The sequence below is a fragment of the Phaseolus vulgaris genome, chromosome 9 (assembly GCF_000499845.2).
Source record: "Phaseolus vulgaris cultivar G19833 chromosome 9, P. vulgaris v2.0, whole genome shotgun sequence".
Lineage (NCBI taxonomy): Eukaryota > Viridiplantae > Streptophyta > Magnoliopsida > Fabales > Fabaceae > Phaseolus > Phaseolus vulgaris.
The window spans coordinates 18,298,335-18,319,044 of NC_023751.2; the positions used below are offsets into that span (position 1 = coordinate 18,298,335).

The 20,710-nt window shown below is 33.7% G+C and overlaps 3 protein-coding genes across 4 annotated transcripts; 2 read left to right on the plus strand and 1 right to left on the minus strand.

The window, feature by feature from the left end:
• Window positions 1-208: 208 nt before the first annotated feature.
• On the minus strand, window positions 209-10,661 carry LOC137823026 (E3 ubiquitin-protein ligase UPL3-like). Of its 2 annotated transcripts, none has more exons than XM_068628095.1 (18): window positions 9,368-10,661; window positions 8,984-9,094; window positions 8,749-8,865; window positions 8,425-8,595; window positions 8,185-8,346; window positions 7,764-8,012; window positions 7,499-7,620; window positions 5,991-7,419; window positions 5,634-5,729; window positions 3,033-4,604; window positions 2,712-2,936; window positions 2,524-2,628; window positions 1,822-1,902; window positions 1,655-1,723; window positions 1,428-1,556; window positions 1,156-1,278; window positions 599-837; window positions 209-441 (listed from the first exon to the last, which is right to left on the minus strand). In XM_068628095.1, the coding sequence occupies exons 1-17, from the start codon at window positions 10,205-10,207 to the stop codon at window positions 772-774; spliced, it is 5,667 nt and encodes a 1,888-aa protein (XP_068484196.1). In that variant the 5' UTR covers window positions 10,208-10,661; the 3' UTR covers window positions 209-441; window positions 599-771. The 2 variants fall into 2 exon arrangements, with proteins under 2 accessions (XP_068484196.1, XP_068484197.1); XM_068628096.1 differs by having other exon boundaries at window positions 8,984-9,236; window positions 9,368-10,558.
• Window positions 10,662-12,657: 1,996 nt separating this feature from the next.
• Window positions 12,658-18,514, plus strand: LOC137821677 (synaptotagmin-2-like). Its single transcript, XM_068626386.1, has 12 exons — window positions 12,658-12,802; window positions 12,891-12,989; window positions 13,076-13,126; window positions 13,196-13,319; window positions 13,629-13,747; window positions 14,159-14,260; window positions 15,323-15,397; window positions 15,877-15,953; window positions 16,050-16,296; window positions 16,746-17,096; window positions 17,626-17,754; window positions 18,286-18,514. Exons 1-12 carry the CDS (start codon window positions 12,692-12,694, stop codon window positions 18,421-18,423), a joined length of 1,623 nt encoding a protein of 540 aa, XP_068482487.1. The 5' UTR covers window positions 12,658-12,691; the 3' UTR covers window positions 18,424-18,514.
• A 1,636-nt stretch (window positions 18,515-20,150) lies between these two features.
• Window positions 20,151-20,474, plus strand: LOC137822279 (uncharacterized mitochondrial protein AtMg00820-like). Its single transcript, XM_068627167.1, has one exon. It carries the CDS (start codon window positions 20,151-20,153, stop codon window positions 20,472-20,474), a length of 324 nt encoding a protein of 107 aa, XP_068483268.1.
• Window positions 20,475-20,710: the final 236 nt, after the last annotated feature.

A 20,710-nucleotide genomic window follows, 5' to 3' on the forward strand; every position in this document is an offset into this window, starting at 1 on the left:
AACATATTTTTATTTATATAATAACTTATTTAATTCTCTTTTTTATGTCATTTTAACATCTAGCTTATCAGTTTATTTTGTATTATGACAATAAGAAACTTGTCTGACTAATAATTAATTCATTAACTAGTTTTTGCTAAACAAATAACAAACTTATGATAGTTTTGCTAGGAAGACATTTGCTTAATAAAACTCCAAAAGGCAGAACTAAGAGCCAATAATCAAGCATAATATTTTAAATTATTTCTCTTCCCTTTACGCTTTCTTCGTACATGCTAATTGCGAATAATTGGACTTACACAAACAGAATAATGAAAAAAAATTAAATAAAAAAGAATCAAAATCTCATGATTGCTATTTTATTTACAAGTTCTAATAGGTAAAAATAAATAAGAGCTCCGTAAATGATCCTACACTTTGTAATGTGGCCACCCGATTCGACTGCAGTTTATAGGAGAAATTCTTAGTAGTTTCTCAAAAATAAAAAGGAAGAATGAGGCACTAAAGTAAAAGATCTTAACGAGCTGCAGCAGAGAAAATAAGATGTATATATCAACAGACACAGAAACATCCTCACTGGCAGAAAAGGCAAACTCACCTGAACTACTCCACAACCTTGCAATTCCCATTCAGCACGGAAAACGAGACTATTATTCGAGACGCGAGGAGGAAACTACATCCCAACCAAAACTTAACTGAGCCTCAATAATAGACTCAATAAACCCTGATCCATCTATTAACATACAGGGTAAGGTTGGTTAGTTCCAGAACTCATGATAAATCAAAGGATCCTTGGCCTTCACTGATTGCATAGAGTAGCTTCTTGTACATAACATCCTGTTGAAAATTGGACATCATTGATCAGCAACAAAAGACGCAATAAGCAAAGTAATGTATTTTGGAAAATAATTGCTTGGTTTTGCCAAGCTTTATAAAATGAGCAATCCAACTCCAAGAATTAATCCCAACGAAACATGGACGTGAAGATAAAATCAGTTTTATGACAAACCAATGTTTACTTGAATACCATTTTCACTGCACCACTTCCATTTTGTAGATTAAAACAAGTAGAAACTTAAAAATACACATTTTCCCCCAAATATAGTGCAGAGATTGCGTCGCAAAAATCATTTCTCGTATGCTGTATCACAGTACCTTGGTAGAGTAAGGAGGAAGCTTCAGGTAATTAGCGCATGTCATCACACTAGGCAAGTCATCGTCCGCGGATTCTGAAGGTCCGTTCCCGTTTGATGAAGTATTAACTGCAGTTGACGAAAGCTGCACCGAGACAAAAAAAAAGGCCATGAATGCAACGGCAACAACAAATTTTATATATAACAAAACTAATACACAAAAAATGGAAATATAGAAGTACAGGATGAATAAGCAACGAGTCATCATGTCATCACAAATCTATTTCCAAGTACCTTCCTCACAATCGTTAGTTTGGGATTTAGAACTGCCAGCCCACCAGGTGGCAGCCTAGGTGCGCCGGTAACAAATTGACAGAAGGCACGCTGCTGCTCCGGTGTGAATTCTCCCATAATTTCAAGTAACTGAAAATAGCATCCAACAGGACAAGTATGATAAACATACAACTATCTCTAGTCTTCCATAATACCCTATATTACTTATAATTGGGGGAGAAACATACATTAACAATGGGAGGGCTCTTTGCATTGTACCCATGGTCAAATTTTATATGATCAGCAAGTGTCTCAGCCTGCAGTAACAGTTTTAACAAAAGATATTATGATTTCAATGTTTTGTTTTATTAGTTTAACCACTATTAAAAGCAGTAATAAAAATTGGGTAAAATACCTCCCACAACTCCCGGCGGCCACAAAGCAAATAGTCTAGTTCTTGAGGAGTAAAAATTTGTAAAGATGAGATGTCAAAAACCTGCATTAAACAGCACAAGCATGCAAGTTATGTTCAGTTTTGAACTAAATAAAACGAGCAAAAAAATACTAGTTCCCTCTCAACATCTTCCTCTCCTCTACAAGAGAGACAAGCAAAACCATAACTACCCACTACCCATTTCACAAACAATTAGAACGTTGGAATTTTAAAATCCGATAACCAAACATTTCAATTTCTGTTTTGTGCAGGGAAAGTAATGGTTGGTGACTGGGACCAAATAAGTAAACGGACAAGTGCATATATTACAGAACACCAACTTAAGAATTTCAATGTAATGTCATCAAATTAATTTCATGCATCATATATAGTCATTCCAATCCAATCTACAATAACTACAATAGTTTTATTCCACTACACTTAAGTGATATCAGCTACATAAATCATACAACACCATCATTGCACACAGATAAAAACAAAATCCTCAGGGATGTAGTCGGAGACAAGTAGGGGAAGATATATAAAAAACGATGACAACGTTACAAGAAGATATTTTCCATTTCATTAGGAAGGGGAGGGGAGACACCTTTTTGAAAAATAACATACTCCACACCAACAATGTGCAAACCTTTTTAAATTAACTAATTAACACAAACAAGAAACCTGATTAAACCCTGCTCTAAATGCTTCTATTTGCCGCATGGTTCCACTCTTGACTGTTGCATCAACCACCAAGGATATGTACTCCTCCAAATTGTTGATATTGACCTAATAATTTGAGAGCAAGTTAAAGAATTTTTTATACCACGAGAACCAAGATCCAAGAACTAGTTCAGAAATTAACTCCATACTGTTTCATCTCCAGGTTTCAAGGTGTACTCAGGAAAACCAGGAAGTGTAAAATCTAAGCAAAGATCTTCAATGGGCGCACCATGAAAATGTAAGTTAAAAAGTGTATCAGTATAGCTACCACCAATAGATTCTACATAATGTTTCCGACGAACAAGGGCATTCAACTCTTGCAAAGTCTTCCCAAGTTCAGCATCAATGAACAGAATGTCATACAAATCAAGCTCCTGCACCAAAATGAAGATCAGAAACATACACTAGAATAAGTTTTCATTCTACAAACATCAAAAAGGTTGAAACATCAACATTATTCAATAACATACTTGGCCGAGAACAAGCTTATAGAATGCCACAGACAATGGCAGATCCAATAGTCGTCCATCTTGAAGAGCTTTTGCCATAACACGACCCAGCAGCCGAAAATACTCAATGACTTTTGCAAATGGGCTACCCTCTGATGCATCAGAATTTGTAGGCCAGGGCCGAGGAAACAAACCCATAGGAGCTTGAACAAGTTCTTCATCTCCAGCCAAATCAGGCCTAGAGACCACACTATTCTCTCTCTTCTCATCTCCATCAACCTCCATTACATGTTTATTTGAAGAATGGGATCTCCACATTTGCAGTCCAACCTTTTGTAAATCATGACTTAGGATTGTATAAAACTCAAGGGTGGGGCCCAGGCCAGTGCCAACCTCGCCAAAATATTCTACTTCAAGCACTGCTTTTTGGCTAGAATACATCTCCATAACTTTTGCAGCAGAATCCAAGACACGGTTTCGAGAGACGCGAACCTTTTGGCGCTGTAATCTCCCAACTCTAATCTCTCTCTCAGTTGTTGATCCATGACCATCAGCACCTTGCTGCTGCTGAAGTCGATACAATGCTCGAGATAACCCAAATGCAGTAGAATAGAAGTACTGTCGTCGAGTCTCAAAAGGAAACAAGAAAGGGCATGCTTTAGTCAACTGATAACACCATAAGGGAAGACTACCACTGCATAGTGCAAGCGCATCTTGTATTTGCCTGGCCAATTTTGGAGTAAGCTTCCCACTAACGAATTCCTCTGGAACAACCCTAGCACCAGTTGTAACAACTAGCTGGTCAAAATTAGAGATTTTTCCCTCAGCAAAGCTATCAGAAACCATTTGAGCCCTCAAACGAGGCGCGAGCTGGTTCAAACACTCTAACACACGCAGGAGTGCCAAAATATTGTAGGTGGGATTAGATTTCTCCAGATCACACGGCAATTCTCCCTGCAATATACTGTCTAAAACAGAAGTCTGATGCAACTTAGCTTCTGGGCTGGAATTTGAGGCAGAGCCAGATTTGGCAGGTTTTGAAGTATTTGAACTTGATCCTCCAATAGAAGCCTTATCTGTCTGGTTTTCTGCTCTTTGATAAGTGATAGTATAAATATCACCCCACAGACTGCTTCCATCACTGGATACAAAGTCACTGCCAGCCAATCTCTCATCATCATCTTCATCTAGCACAAGCTGTTTTTGAATTGCCTGGTATATAGTCAAATTCCTATTAAGCTGCTTCCCAGCAGCAGTAAAAATTAATTTTGGAGGATCATTAGAAGTACCAAACAACAGACGCCCATGCCTATCTCTGCCACCCCTGAAACCTCTGCTATTAGCATATCCAAGCCCAGCCATAGCAGCTGCAGCAAATGACATTGCACCCCTTGAGCTAGATGAATACCCACCTTTAAAATCAGCAGAGTCAGATCCCCTGGCTGTAACAGCTTTGCTACTAGAACCTGAGGCTGCGTTAGTCTGGCTATCACTTGTTGCTGGAGGAACAGTACTATCCTCAGCTGAGTCACCCAATTTCACATCATGTACTTTGTCAGGTAAGCAGAGAGGAAGAGAATCATCCCTCAACACCTGTAGAAAAAGATAAATAAAACAAGTAGATGATACATTAAATCATGGTTAGTGAAATAATATCACTTCTGTTTGATAAATTCAATGTCTAGGATGAATGCGGTGGAATCAAATGATAGATCCAATCTTGGAATCAACAATTAATTATCAATAAAGGTTATAAAATATATAAGAAACAATAATACCAATATGGTTTCATAACCTAAAATCAAATCAGTTATCCAAACTACTAAACAACTAATGATAGTATCCAATCAAGGAAACAAAAATGGCACGTATATATCAGGCAAAACTCAATTGTACTAAAACAGCCGCAATAAGCTAAAGGTAGTTTCCACTCTTGGAAACAACCAATGTTGTCAAGATCGAAATCCTACCTAAGATCACAGAACAGTTGCAAGTTCATAAAATGTAGATTATAAGATCGTATAAAACAATTATGCGCGTGGTTGTTTGCATATAAAATAGAAAATATAAAAATATACAGATGGCATATCACTAACACATACAAGAAGGTTTGCTAAAGTTCAAATATAACACAACAAGAAGTCAACAAAAGAAAATACTCCAAATATGATTTGAAATTGACAGATTTTTTAATCACACTTGCACAAGATTGCACAATTTCACCAGTTCAGTGATCTTGAAATCTCCTAACGTGTGATATAAAAAGGAAAGTGGCAGCAAGATCATACAATCTTGCAATCTTACAATCTAAATCATAATCCTGACAACACTGGTAACAACAACTAATGCTCATGATCTGATAGATAGAGGCTATAACTACAATAATGTCATTTATGTTTGCTGAAATCTCTAAAAATAGTAGATAGGAGAATAACAACGGAAGTAGATACAATGGCAAAACATAAATACATGAAGAAATTTAACATACTGAATGACAACTTGAACTGAAGAAAAAGCAAAGGCGTACACTCAACCTAAACATTTAAATCATTAATGGGGTATGAATATAAGAATAACCAAAAACAACAAAAAGATTAATTCCTAGCAGAAGTATAGACATACATCTTCCTGGTCTTCATCCTCATCATCAGAAATATCATCATCTTCAATGACCAAAGCCTCATCAATTTCAACAGGAGATATATCCAATTCTTCATCCTATCCAATAAAGGTAGAGAGAAAATAATGTCAAACAATAGAAAGACCTTAAACAGTAAAAGACACCACTCAAGTAATATGATACAGGAGACCAAATCAAGTAAAAAAATCAACTAACTATTAGATGAAGAAGGCTCAACAATGGTTTTTTCTAAAAAAGGAGGAAAGAACAATAAGCATAAGTATAAATAATATCCAATAATTAAATTAAAACAAAATTATTCTACTAATAAGACTCTTTCCCAAAATTTAGCAGCATACCTCAGAAGTTGATTCTCCACTTATAGGTTTCATTTGAGCATCTTTGTCAATATCTGCTCTTCTACGAACAGCATTTCGCGTTTGGGGTCCTCGTGCTTCCTCCTGTGTAGCCTTTAATACAGCTTTACCCTTGATCTTAGATGAACCGATGCTTTTATCTTGTAATGTTTCTTTTCTAGGTGCATCTCCTATATTAAAAGATGATCTGGATCTAGTTGAATGACGTCGGGTAGTGGATGGAGTATAAGAGCACGGAGATGAAACACCTGCCCCTGCAGGAGCTGTTCCAGATTCAGAATTGTCACCAGCTACAGTAGACTTTTGACCAGAATCACTACGCTGGACCCGAGTCCACAGAAATTCCTCAATAGCTGCTAAACTTGCTAATGGATCAATCAGTACCACATTGGAAGAATAATCCCTAAGTGACTTTTCACCCTGGGCTCGACAGAGACGCAGCTTTATGGGCTGAGATAATGCACTTAGCCCAGAGGAGAGACGTGCACTCCCACTAGATGAACGAGATGAATTACTTAGCATTACAGGGAAGCGCTCCAAGGAGGACAACGCATTTTGAAGCTTCTGAACCAAGACAGTCATAGGAGCAACAGCCCCATTATCAATACTCAAAGGTAGTGCAATAGCAACAAATGACTTGAACCTTGCAAGTGCCTGTTGACGAAGCTTGGGGAGACTGGTTTCTGACATTTGATCTTTGGCGAAATACCCACAAGATAAATAACTCAGCAAGGCTTCAACTACACCACTACCAATAAATTCAAAAGTAGATACACCATCACCTTTGCCAAGTTCCTTTAACATGTCAGATATCACCCCAATCAAATATTCTTCTATGTTACTAGAATTATCATCCAGACCAAATCCAGAAGCTTTAACTTTTCCCTTTGCCTTAGTTTTTTTATCATCAACACAAGTGTTCAGCTTTAAGCAGAGATTTTTCAAATGCAAAAGATCATCACTAACACCCACTTCAATAGACCCAGGATCAGAAGGAAAGTACTTGTCTTTAAACCCTCTAGCAACTGAGCTAATAGACACCCGAATACTGGAACTAGTGGTTGGGGTTTCTACAGAACTTGCTGGCAAACCAACATTTACCGGAACTGGACTCTTCATCAAATCATCCAAATAGTTTGCATCGGGATTTGAATTACCACTACGCAGGCGATAGTGTCTGGGGCGCGAATGAGTTCCAGATACAGAATCACTATCCTTCTCAGCAGATGTTTGTATAGATATATTAGTTGAATTTCCAGCCAAAATAAGTTGGTCAACTGCATGGACCACACCTTCTCTGATAAACATCTTAGAGAAAGTTCCAGGAAGCTTTTCCATAAGAATTTCTGAAATCTGCAAGGCAGGTACCAAAACATGCGGATCTTTCCATGCTAACACACCAGCTAAGAAACTATATCATCAAATTGACAATGCATAAGTTTTCTACAGAGAACATAGAGCAACAGCAACCCAATTGAAGTTCTAGATACCTTGATATATTTGTTACACTCAACAAAGACTGGATCATCTCAGCTGTGCTGAAATGCATCAATTTTCCAATGACAGAAAGACATCTGTGGCGAACAGGACCATTGACACTGGCACCATATATCTAATTCAAAAGCAGGGAAAAAATATTGGTAAGTTGCGGGATGGAGGAGTGAAGAAGTCAAGGACACAAAAATAGAGCTAGTTTTATAAAAATTTATAAATAATGAATATATCTTGACAATGAAACTAGTTTAAACATTTAACCTGCATTAAAACTGGGAGGAGATCCATCCCAAATTGCTGAAGTAACTCCGGCTGATCGTTTAATAATTTCTCACGAGCTGATATCTCATGAACATTTCCATTGGTGGTGTCTTCTTGTCCGGAACTGCCAGAAGGACATTTTTTCACAAAATACCCTTTCACAAACAAGTTGGAGCTGACAGGAAGAGAAATGGTTCCATGTGGCAATGGAGGCAGAAGTTCATTTGCGAGATTCACAATCTCAAATATCTAAATATTAGAAAAGAGAATGGGATAAATTCATTTTTAATTAAAAGAGAACTGAAAAGTTTTAAGGGATTTAAATGATGAGATCAATATCAGAATCTATGAAAATGAACCGGAGGGAGGTAAAATAAAATTATATGTAAAAACAGAAAAAGAACTCCAAAGTACATCATACCTGATCTGCCGGCCTACTTAATGCTGGTGAAACAGAGGTGATAGAAGAAACACCAGAACCGGATAGTATATCTTTCAGAATGCCACTAATTCCAAGGAGAAGTAATGTTTTGGGTCCAAGAGGGGATCCACTGGCACATGTGGAAAGAAGGCGAATAAGACCCTGCATGCACCAATGATGTCAAAGGAACATCCTGCCAAAGGTGAAAATATAAGATTTAGCGACAAAGACTACACTTACGGTATATGTTGGAGTGCTGAGAGAAGCCTGACCGCCTCCAGAACTGCTGGTAGAAATGAGAGAGGCAGCTTGTGTTACCAGTCCATGATTGCATAATTCATCTAATTTGTCTGGAGATGAGGCAAATGCTTCCGCTATTCGAGTCAGACAAACAGAGGCATGTTCCAGAACCTAGAAATATTATAATTGAAAATTGTGAAGACACAATTAGATAATTGGCAACACTGTCTGTAGGATCATTATTTACTCAAACAATATTTTCTTAAAACTAACGAGTGCTGTTTCCGTTTTATGACAAGTATAACAACAAAAACATAGCCTTACCTTGGAGTCATGGTACTGAAGAAGGTTTGTCAAAAGAGGAACAGCTTCCATTACAAAGTCAGCTGCATCAGGAGGAAGCTTTTTGCACATATTTGCAGCAGTAGACAATGCTACCCGCTGAAAAATATGATCATGTCAATATAGGCTTGCTGATTAAGGGTAGTATATGCAAAATGAATCATCACCCTTTGAAAATTATAAGCACTCTTATATGTAAGGATTTCGTTTGAGTTACCTGAACTCCTGTTGAGAAGAAGTCCAAGTAAGAAAGTACAGCCATCAGAGCTCCAGCTCGAAGACAGGCAGTTGGGTGCTCCTGAGAAATCTTCTTTAGCGCTTGAAGAGACTGTTAATATCAATAATCGCATCTGTTAGAATTCAATGCAGACAGCCACAGGTGTATCAAACAAAAAGAACCTCGTTGAAGACAGCAGCCCATTCGAAACATACTTAAACAAATGCATAGCCTTAGACAAAAAGAAACCAACCTGCGGTTTAGGAACGTCATACACAAGATAAGACATTTCTAAAAAGAATTCAACGTAAAGCAATCGCAACATCTGTTCTAGATTCCTGATACATAAACCAACGGCAGAAAAGAGATTGACTGAGAAATAACCTGTTCAGCCAAGTCCATATACTCTATCGTAAGCAGCCTCGCACAGAATATAGACACTGCCCCGTAATGCACTACAGCAGCGCAGGATGAGGGAAGAACGTCGCATAAATGGGTAAGCGCCCTGGCCGCAAGTAGCATAACATCGGGGTTGCTCTCTTGATTAAGCAACCCCACTAACACAGGAACAAACGAGTCAACGGAAAACGTACTAAGGGATTCTTCGGTGCCAATGGAAAGCATGAAACAAAGCTGCGACAATGCCTCGAGCTGACGACCTTCTTCTCCCTCAGCACGCAATCCAGCCAGAACTTTCTTGAGTCTACCACTCAGATGAGAAGAGGACGCAGAACCACCCATAGCCGTGGCAGGAAGCAGATCATCCAAACCAGCACCAAGTTTCCGAAGAAGCCCTTGAAGGGTACTAGCAGACGTCAAACTCCGATGCACACCACCGTCACTATAATTATCATCGTCGTCCCCAACACCTTCACTCTCCATGTTCAACGCCAAGACTCGCTCTCTTTCTACATCCCTAATTCCAACATCCTGTTCTTTCTCCTTCCCTTTGTCCGAATTGTCCCTTTCTAAATTCTTGCCACGGCGATCACGTCTTGACCCGGAGGATTCGTTGGTGGGGTCCATGAGAGAAACGGAATTGGTGGTTGTGGTGGTGGTGGTGGTGTTAGTCCTGACCGAACGAGAACGTGTATTAACAGTTGGGGTGTTCGGGATCGAAGAAGAGGAAGAAGAAAGACGAGAACGCTTGGCGGAACGAGTGATGGACGAGGATGAAGGGGCAGCTGAGGAAGCCTCCGCCCGCTTCCGACTACGAGTTTCCATACAAAACCCAGACTCACCCTTTCAGTTTCTCAGACCTCTCACCGATCGATTAATCCCTTGCATCTGTGCCCTATCGGATAAAGAACAAATTAAATCGACGAAAACCCTAAATCCAAAGAAAGTCCGAATCGGTGGTCGTACGAATACGAAACCGCCTTAGATTATTATGAACGGAATGAGATATTGAAGAAATAGTGTAGCGAATTGGGAAATGGTAATTGAGAATCTGGAATCGAATGGAATGCGTGCAATGTATTGCGTTTAGTGTAGAACACCGAAAGGAAATTGTTGAATGAAAACCCTAAGTAAGGTCATGTAATGAGCATCGAAGGGAATAAAAAAGGAACAAACAGGACATAACGCAGAACAGAAATACCCCTTTTATACGTAACTTTCTTTGGGCAAGGGCACTCAGTGACAACAAGTTCTCACTTCATTCCAAATTCAAAAAAACACAATTATTCCACCTACCCATCCATTCAAATTATGTTTTTATATTCATGAAAACATTATATCTTTCATATATTTTTAATTTATCAACATCGTTAACCATGTTCAATTTTAATATCATGTCTTCCTTTTTCATGCAATATAACAAGACGTAGTATTTTTTATACACAATGTATAAATTAAAAAATAATTAATATAAATTTGTAGTTATTTAAATTTCAGTAATTATTTTTCATTGTTTCAAAATTTTATTCACTTATTTTTTTAATAAAAACTTTCATGTTATTATGTAATTTGACATCTCAGTTAAGCTGACATCTCAAATAACAACAATCATTTTATGAAAAACGATACATAGAGAGACTATACATATTAAAAAAAATTTAAAAATAGATTAGATAAAAATTTATTATACCAATAAAGTTATTTTTTTATAAATAAATCATAAATTAGATAATTTATCAACACACGTATATTTCTTCACGTTTTCTCAAGATTTTTTTAATTTATAGTCAATAACTTTTAACCATATTAGTGTTAGTAATGTGATATTGTTAAAATTTTGAATACATTAACCTTGTTACAATTTAGATCAAACACTCAATATCAAACAGTCAAATTTATCTACTGTTATTATTTGTTCTTTGATTTTAATTCCAATATTTATTAAATATTCTAAAGTTATTGAGCTACGATTTCTTAAAATAAGTTAGAGGAGTACAAATTATTACAAGTTCAAATTTATATCTTATCATTTAATTATTGTTTACTACTTATCCATAAGAATGATTATTTATGTGTTATTTTTATTTTTAGTATGGTCTTTTCACGTGAAAGTGTGCTATTATTTATAATCAAATATTCCACAGAAAAAATATTGTATATCTCTTGGTGTTTTCATTTTGTCACAGAAAGTACATGCCACGTTTGTATAAATTAAAAAAGTTCCAAGTTTAAATTTTGTAATTAAACACACAATGCTTGTTTATTAATCGTGTTACTTAAAAAATTCACAATTATGTCAGCGTAATTATATCTGTCTTTTGTTCCTTAAAATACTCTTATACCATTTCATTAGTTTTACTCGTGATATATGAGTAAATTAGCTTATACGATTTAATTTATAAAGAAAAACATAGAGAAAGTAAAATTTAAAAAACTGAATAAAAATAAAAGAAAGTTATGTCTCAATAGTCTGATCTCTTACATGATCTACTGGGGCTAAAATTTTGCTTATTCTTTTTCAAAATTACATGTGACTTTCTAAATTAGGTGACAAATGAGACAATTAAAATAATACTTAACATATTTTTTTTAAATATATGTTAGCACAATAAATAACACTTTGTAATATGGTAAGAGAGTCATTTTGAATCTATTATAGCGAGTATTTATTGGGTTCATCGGGTCACTCACTATCGGACCGTTATCGGACCACCCATCATATGTTATCTCACACAAGTTGTCGGCGTGAGGGTGTGTTGGAGATCACACATCGGCTAGAGATGATGACGATTCATTGTATATAAGTAGGTGCAAACCTCACCTTATGAGTTGATTTTATGAGGTTGAGTTAGGCTTAAAGTCCACTTTATAATATAGAAACTAATTTTAGAAACAAAAAATAATTAGTTGCAATTAGAGACCATTTTAGAGACTAAATAAATTTTTGGTTTCTAAATTAGTTTAAATTGGTAGTTAAAACATTGGTAGCTTCTATTTCATGGTTTTCTTGTCGTGTAAATGACATAAAATTAATGTTTAATTATCTTTATACCCTTAATATATTTTGTAATTACAATTTAATTTGATTTATTTAGTAAAAATAGTATTCTTTTTTAGGATAAAACAAGATTCGTTTTATACGTCTTGGTTTGAAAGTAGGAATGGTGATCCGAAGAGAGCTGAACGATATTGGTAGTAACATATTTGTGAGGTGATTTACATTTAGCATAGAGCAAAGGAGAGAGAGAAGAAGACGAAGACGAAGAAGACGAAGAGAGAGATTGTGATCAAACAAATTTGAGAATTGAAATGGGTTTCTTCGGCACCATATTTGGGTTTTTTGGCTTTGGATTTGGGATTTCCATCGGTCTTACTATTGGTTATTTTCTCTTCATTTATGTTCAACCCAGTGATGTTAAGGTAAGAATTACATTACATCACACGGTTTCAACATAATATCTTATGTTTTTTGCTGTGCTTGTTTAAGTTTTGCACTTATGTATGGTAGGACCCTGAAATAAAACCATTGGCAGAGGAAGATTCAGAAAATGTAGAGCGAATGATTCCTGAAATACCACTTTGGATAAAGAATCCAGACTTTGATCGAGTAAGCAATTGATTACACTTTATGTTCATCTTTTGTTATGATCTTTTGCAGAATTGCAATGTTGTTGAATGGTGTTTTTCATGCAGGTTGATTGGCTTAACAAACTTGTTGAATATATGTGGCCATACCTAAACAAGGTGTTCAATTTTTATATATATTAACTCAGCTTCAACAGTGTTTGATTGTTTGAGCATGTGGTTTCTCAGGCTATATGCAAGACAGCAGAGACCATTGCAAAGCCTATAATTGATGAGCAAATACCACAGTATAAAATTGACTCTGTTGAATTTGAAGAGCTAACACTAGGGTCATTGCCGCCAACTTTTCAAGGTTAATTTATGTGGGTGGCATGCATTTTTGGATGAAAACCTTTTAGTTTGCACAAACAAATTGCTAAATATTATTTTTCTTATTTGTAAAGTATTTTAATCACATTTTAGAAATTAAATTTTGTTCTCAAGATAAATCATATTTTTTGGAGGGAGGTTATGTTACAACAAAGTGTTTTTGATGATAAATAAATAAAGAATCTCAAAAATTGTATTAAATATTTAGATCTAATTTGATTTTCACTTATATGATATATTTTATATGAGTTTTCTCACGTTTCTCTTTGAATGCATGATTTATTCTCAATAGGAATGAAAGTTTACGAGACCGAAGAGAAAGAGTTAATCATGGAGGTTTCTGTAAAATGGGCAGCAAATCCTAATATCATTGTTGCTGTTAAGAAATTTGGGTTGAAAGCAACCATCCAGGTGAATATTTCATAGTATGGAAATGAATATATTAATAAGTGAACTTTAAGACTAACTCAACTCTATAAAACCGGCTAATGAGGTTGAGTTAGGCTTAAAGTCAACTTCTTAATATGGTATTAGAGTCATTTCAAGTCTATCCTAGCGAGTGTTTGTGTTACGACTATCGTGTCATCCGCTATCGAACCACTCATAATATATAGTTTCATGCACGAGTTGACAATCTTGGCATGAGGATGTGTTGGAGATCCCACATTAACTAGAAATTAAAGTCTTTCATAGTATATAATTGGGTGTAAACTTAACCTCATTAAACTGATTTTATGGGATTGAATTAGATTTAAAGTTGATTATATACTCAGAAACTTATATATGTTTCTTGATTTTAAGATTTTTTATTTTATTTTTCAGGTGATGGATCTGCAAGTTTTTGTTTTACCACGTATTACTTTGAAACCTTTGGTTCCAAGTTTTCCATGCTTTGCCAGTATTTATGTGTCTCTCATGGAAAAGGTTAGTGTTGATTTGTTATTGCTTTCCCTACCCACTTATCACTTAAATACATGTAAAACATTTTATTTACTCATAACATATACTGTAATATTATATAGCTTTGTAATGTTTGTGTAAGTGCAACTTTTGAGACCAACATGAATATCAAGTGCAATTTTTTTGTAGGTAATTCCATTCTTATGAAAAAAGGAAATAATGATTTTTCTTTTTGTAATATTTAAGTAGTGTAATAATATAAAAATACAATGCAGTATTTTATCGTTGGAACTGATTAAATCTTAAAAACATCACTTTTTTTGAAAAACTTTTAGATCGTAGTTTAATTAATCAATATTGTTATTTATGAGTGATATCATACTTGGTAACTTGTTTTCACACCACTTAGTAACGTAGATAATCATTGCACTTGGTATATCAAAATGATGCATAAAGTCATTAAGATATTAAACATTTAAAAACTGAAAATATTGTTCTAAAATTAATTCTTTTTTTAGCAACTGACATGTTATTAAAATGACACTTGTTTTCATTTCTTTTTGGTTGTTTGAGCATTAAAAGAAAAAAATGATGATTGGACCTTTTTAGGTATTTTTCTTTTCTTCATGTCTTAGTAAATGATATGAAAAAGTCACACACAAATTTATCATTTTTTTTAATCAACAAAGAATAAACTATTATTTATACCTCGCCAAATTATATTTGACGTCTAATTTTTTTTTATAGTACATAATGCTCCTAAGAGGTAAACACGGTAGTATTTTTTAAAAAAAATGTTATATTTATATGTATAATGTGTGATTATGGTATTATATATATGAATGTGTAATGAGGGATATTGCAAAATTAAAGAAAAAAAAGACGAGTGTAGCTTAATCTTTTAGTTTTGTAGTAAACCTTATTAATATGATAATCATCAACTTTTATTCTCATACTTACTATGCTTATTTTATTTAGAAAGTTAACTATAGTTTATCTCATTATTTGTGCAAAAATTATTTGTTTTTATTACAACACTTAAATGATTACATTTGCATTTTTGCTTTGACATCTTTCATCATGTAGCCCTATGTTGACTTTGGGCTGAAGCTTCTAGGGGCTGATCTTATGTCTATTCCTGTACTTTACAAGTTTGTTCAGGTATACAACTCATATTTTATACTTTTATTTCATTCTTATGTAATTCAGTTAAAGTTGATTATACTTGTCATTTTAGAATAAGAGCATTCATCTCCCTTAGTAATATATAGTATTTTCTTTGTAAAAGTGAAATAGTGATTACTTGTGATCAGTATAATATTTTTAAATATCATAAACAACAACAAACATGTTACACAAAATAGAAAAATAAATAATACTAAACAAAGATGAGATGAATACAAAAAGAAAATATGCAAGTAGTGCTCAATTATAAGGTTTTGAAGATTGATGGTTTAGGTTTAGAAATATAATTTATTCATTTTGAAAAAAAAAAATTAAGGACGTTATTTTAAAACATTAAGTGGTATGAAAATAACAATTAGGTTATGTGTTTACTTTTTGCTTTTTAAGTTTAGTTATTACAAGGTAATTGAAAGATTTATGACTTTTGAACAACTTTATAAGATTGTTGTTTTCAGGAACTTATCAAGGATCAAGTTGCAAATATGTATCTGTGGCCCAAAACTTTAGATGTTGAAGTTATGGATCCGACGAAGTATGTTTATGCATTATCTACAGTATTTTTATCTTACGTCTTTATGATGCTTTCGTTTTTGCTATTTTATATTAATGAACTTTGTTGGGATTTTAGAGCATTGAAGAAACCTGTTGGGATTTTAAATACAAAGGTGTTAAGAGCAATGAAGTTAAAGAAGAAAGATCTTCTGGGTGCATCTGACCCTTATGTGAAGTTAACACTTACCGATGATAAATTGACATCGAAAAAAACTACAGTAAAGCATAAGAACTTGAATCCTGAATGGAACGAGGAATTTAGCCTGGTTGTTAAAGATCCCGAGACCCAATCTCTAGAGTTTCATGTTTATGACTGGGAGCAGGTTGATTTCTACGTCTGATTCTATAAATTTTTACTATAAGAAAATCATGAAATAGAAATTAATTTTAAAAACAAAAATAATTAGTTGTTATAATGATTAAATTACATATCATTTTAAATACTTTGAAAAATTTTGGTTTCTAAATTAGTTTCTATTATTGTTAGATGGTTTCTAAATTAGTATCTAATTAGCTACCAAAGTTTTTGCTACCAAATTTAAAATCTAAATAATTGGTAGTTAAAACCTTGGTAGTTAATTACATAGCAATTTTAAAACTAATTTAGAAACTAAAAACTTTTTGCATTCTCTAAAATTTTTCTTAATTTAATCATTATAACAACTAATTTTATTTTGATTTTAAAATTAGTTTCTATTTTTTCTTACAGTGTTTATCCATATATTATATTATAATTATACATTTGGATTGAATATTATTTTTGCACACGTAGGTTGGGAAGCATGACAAGATGGGTATGAATATGATTCCTTTGAAAGATCTTGTATCCGAAGAACCTAAACTTTTTACTCTTGACCTTTTGAAAAACATGAATCCAAAGGATGCTCAAAATGAGAAGTCTAGAGGGCAAATTATTATGGAATTGACATATAAACCATTTAGGGCTGAAGACTTGGCCAAAAGTTTTAAACAAGCACACTCGATAAAAGATCCTCCCGAAGGCACTCCTCCTGGTGGAGGTTTACTTGTAGTTATAATCCATGAAGCTCAAGACGTTGAAGGAAAGTACCATACTAATCCCCACGTACGTCTTATTTTCAAAGGAGAAGAGAGAAGGACTAAGGTAATAGTCTCAATAGAATCATTATACTTCTATGTTTTTATTTTTCTTTTACACAAATCATTAAAATTAAAATATAATGTTAGAGATTTCACATCGACTAAAGATGATGACATTTCATTGTATATAATTAGTGGGTGTAAATCTCATCTTATGAATCGATTTTATGGGATTGAGTTAGACTTAAAGTCTACTTCGTAATATAGTTATCACACCACCTATAATATGTTGTCTCACCCACGATATATGGATGCAAACCTTACTTCATGAGTCGGGGGTTGAGTTAGGCTTAAAGTTCACTTTGTAATATATAAAAATAAATTTGTAATTACTATCAATTTTATTTAATCCAAAATTATTTTTGTTTCTCTATTAAACTCGTTTTTTTCACTAATTAATAAAAATTATTGTAGATTCTACGTACAATTTTTTTATTTAAATAGTAAATACATGTTACAGTCAATCTTGATATGAAATTAGTTTGTGTGTGATATGATATTGATGAATGCATGTTTACTGTTAAAATTTATAGATAATGAAAAAAAGTAGAGATCCAAGATGGGAAGAAGAGTTTCAATTTTTGGTGGAAGAGCCTCCCACCAATGATAAATTACATGTGGAAGTTGTTAGCACTTCGTCGCGAAGCCTTCTACGTCAAAAGGTACATGATTTACAACTTTTGTCATTAATTATTTATGAAAATTTTAAAACATTTTAGCGATCTAAAATAAAAATATATGATCCAAAGTTATTAAAAAAATTCAAAAAATGTGTTAATGTTTTGCTTCTATAAAGTATGATGCAATTTGTTTATAAACTTTATTGTATTTATCGTAACTAATTTTTAATGCTAAAGTATACAAAGTTTTAAAGGTAGATGTACCTTGTTTTTATTTCGTAAGAGGATATTTTTCAAGGTATTGCAATTAAATTGAATTTCATTGGTTGTGTATCTTTGTATGAATCTTCGAGATTATAAGGTCATGTATTTTAGTTTGATTCTTTTAAATCATTAGCATTTTACTTTATAAAATAAATTGTTTTGGTTTTTTTAGATTTTACTTTTGTTCCGTTATCTTGTCTAACAGAGGACTATTTTTCACATGAAATCATGTTCTAATTTAGTTCCTAAAATATGTGAAAATCATTGTTTATCTTATACACTAATTATTGTTTTGTTTTGTGACACTAGGAATCTTTGGGCTATGCTGACATTAGTCTTATGGACGTTGTTGCGAACAATAGAATCAACGAAAGACATCATCTTATAGACTCCAAGAATGGTCGTATCCAAATAGAACTACAATGGAGAGCTTCACAAGCTAATTAACAAAATTCTTCATGGATTTGCTCTTTTTTCTTCTTTTGAAATTGAGTTTTACATGCAAATAGAGAATTAAGGATGAAAATAACAATTATTGGGATATAATTAAAGTAGGTTGGTTTATTTGTTAATCATGTACATGCTTGTAAAAAAATTCATTAGAAAACATAATTACATACATGATTAATAACATATGATTTGACTTGGACATAAATCATATGATAAATGCACGACACAATGGAGTTTGAACTTGTGTCCTTTGTCAATTTTATATAATTTGTGGAACATTTTTCATTTGCATAACATTGTGTGGGAAAAACACGTGATAGGAAAGCATTTAGACTAAGTTATTGAGTTGTTAAAGTGTCAATAAATGATTATTTTATAATCTCCTTTGAAATTTTAATAAGAGAGATGCAATTTAATAAATCTAAATATTTTTATTATGTATAAATTTTCATTTATGTTAAAACTATAATTCTTTTTTATTTATTTATTTATGTGTTCAATCAATATTTGAAAATAAGGATATTTGACTTTAACTTTTATGAAATATCTCTCCATAATCACTAATCAATGGATGATTATTGAATTGTCTCTTTAGGTGAGTATAAAATATGAAAAGAACCATGATATTTTGTCATGTAATAACTTTTTATATTCACTATTTTATCCTTTATCCTTTCATCATCTATATAAAAAAAAATATTTATTAATGAACTTATTATCTTTAAAAGTAATTTATCAAATGGTTGGTATGATTGTCAAAAACGAATTCTCATAAAAAGTAAGTACCATTTACAAGGTTGCTTTTTTGTTTGTTTTGCATAATATAAATTTAAATGTAACAAAAAAAAGTAACCCGATACTTAAGTGAAAATGTAAAAAAAATAAAAATTAATGAAATACTAATTTTATTCATGAACAAAGATGTATGCATAATAAATTACCTAAACATGTTGGAAAGATATTTAAGTAAATAAGGGATCTAAATCTTTATTAACTTAATCTAGCCAAGGTTTCAAAAACAATTTTATTTTGATTACATAAAGTCTAATTGTTTCATTTGTTTACAATACATATACTTAATTACATTATTAAGAATTGAGAATTGATTATTTTAAAGAGGGTAACTTCCCTACCGTGGCAAAGACAATTTGTTGGAGATCCCACATCGACTAGATATTAAAGTCTTTCATAGTATATAAGTGGGTGCAAACCTCACCTCATCGAGCCGGTTTTATGGGGTTGAGTTAGGCTTAAAGTCCACTTCGTAAAATGGTATCGTAACCCGCTCTGCTCTCCACTACGACTGGTTCTCTTCTATCTCTACGTTGGTAAAGGGCTTGTTTGTCAGATACAGGAGAAATGTACTACGAAGATGATTGGTCGCTGCATTGGTCTTATGCGGTTCTTCATTCTGTGCATCTTATAAATCGTCTTCCTTCTCCTGTCATTCAAAATGAATGCCCATATAAACTAATGCATGGAAGGACTCCTGATCTTTATAAACTAATGCATGGAAGAGACCACCAACTTACTTGGAAGATTACCATCACAGCATAATGGCTTCACCATGCAACAATGCAACGCAGAAAACCAAGGCATTGTACCCTCTTAGCTCTGTTATATCTTACAAGAATTTGGCATAACATCATTTAAAGTATGCTTTATCAATTTCATGTCAAAATGAACATCGAAACTATAAGGAAGCCAAGCAATATCTAGAATGGATGGAAGCCATGAAAGCTGAAATAAAGGCTCTTGAAGAGAATGAAAGTTGGAAGATTACGGAACTCCCACCAAACAAGATAGCCATTGGATGCAAGTGGGTATTCAGAATCAAACGAAAAGCTAATGGAGACATAGAAAGATACAAAGCAAGGCTTGTGGTGAAGGGATACACACAGCATGAGGGCATTGATTACATGGAAACCTACTCACCGGTGGCAAGACTCACAACGATTCGCACCATCCTTGCAGTTGCCTCCACCATGGACTGGCATCTTGGACAACTCAATGTCAACAACGCCTTCTTGCACAGTGACTTAGAATAAGAAGTTTATATGGAAATTCCACCAGGTATTGCTTCCAACAAAACACATCAGGTATGCCGATTGATGAAGTCTCTTTATGGTCTAAAACAAGCAAGCAAATGCTGGTATGACAAGCTCACTTCTTTTCTTTATTCCATCAAATTTACTCGCTCTAAAGCTGGCAACTCTCTCTTCGTAAGAAACACTGAAGGTTCTTTCATTGCTCTACTTGTATATGTTGATGACATCCTCATCGC

What these genes read in the sequence shown, in the direction of transcription:
- LOC137821677 (XM_068626386.1), top strand. Translation starts at nt 12,692, where the DNA reads ATGGGTTTCTTCGGCACCATATTTGGGTTTTTTGGCTTTGGATTTGGG. An exon ending in ATTGCCGCCAACTTTTCAAG is followed by an intron (nt 13,320 to 13,628) that starts GTTAATTTATGT and finishes TATTCTCAATAG; the next exon opens with GAATGAAAGTTTACGAGACC. An exon ending in ATGTGTCTCTCATGGAAAAG is followed by an intron (nt 14,261 to 15,322) that starts GTTAGTGTTGAT and finishes TTCATCATGTAG; the next exon opens with CCCTATGTTGACTTTGGGCT.
- LOC137822279 (XM_068627167.1), top strand. Translation starts at nt 20,151, where the DNA reads ATGGAAGCCATGAAAGCTGAAATAAAGGCTCTTGAAGAGAATGAAAGT.
- LOC137823026 (XM_068628095.1), bottom strand. Translation starts at nt 10,207, where the DNA reads ATGGAAACTCGTAGTCGGAAGCGGGCGGAGGCTTCCTCAGCTGCCCCT. An exon ending in ATATGGACTTGGCTGAACAG is followed by an intron (nt 9,095 to 9,367) that starts GTTATTTCTCAG and finishes TGATATTAACAG; the next exon opens with TCTCTTCAAGCGCTAAAGAA. An exon ending in GCCGCCGGGAGTTGTGGGAG is followed by an intron (nt 1,724 to 1,821) that starts GTATTTTACCCA and finishes CTGTTACTGCAG; the next exon opens with GCTGAGACACTTGCTGATCA.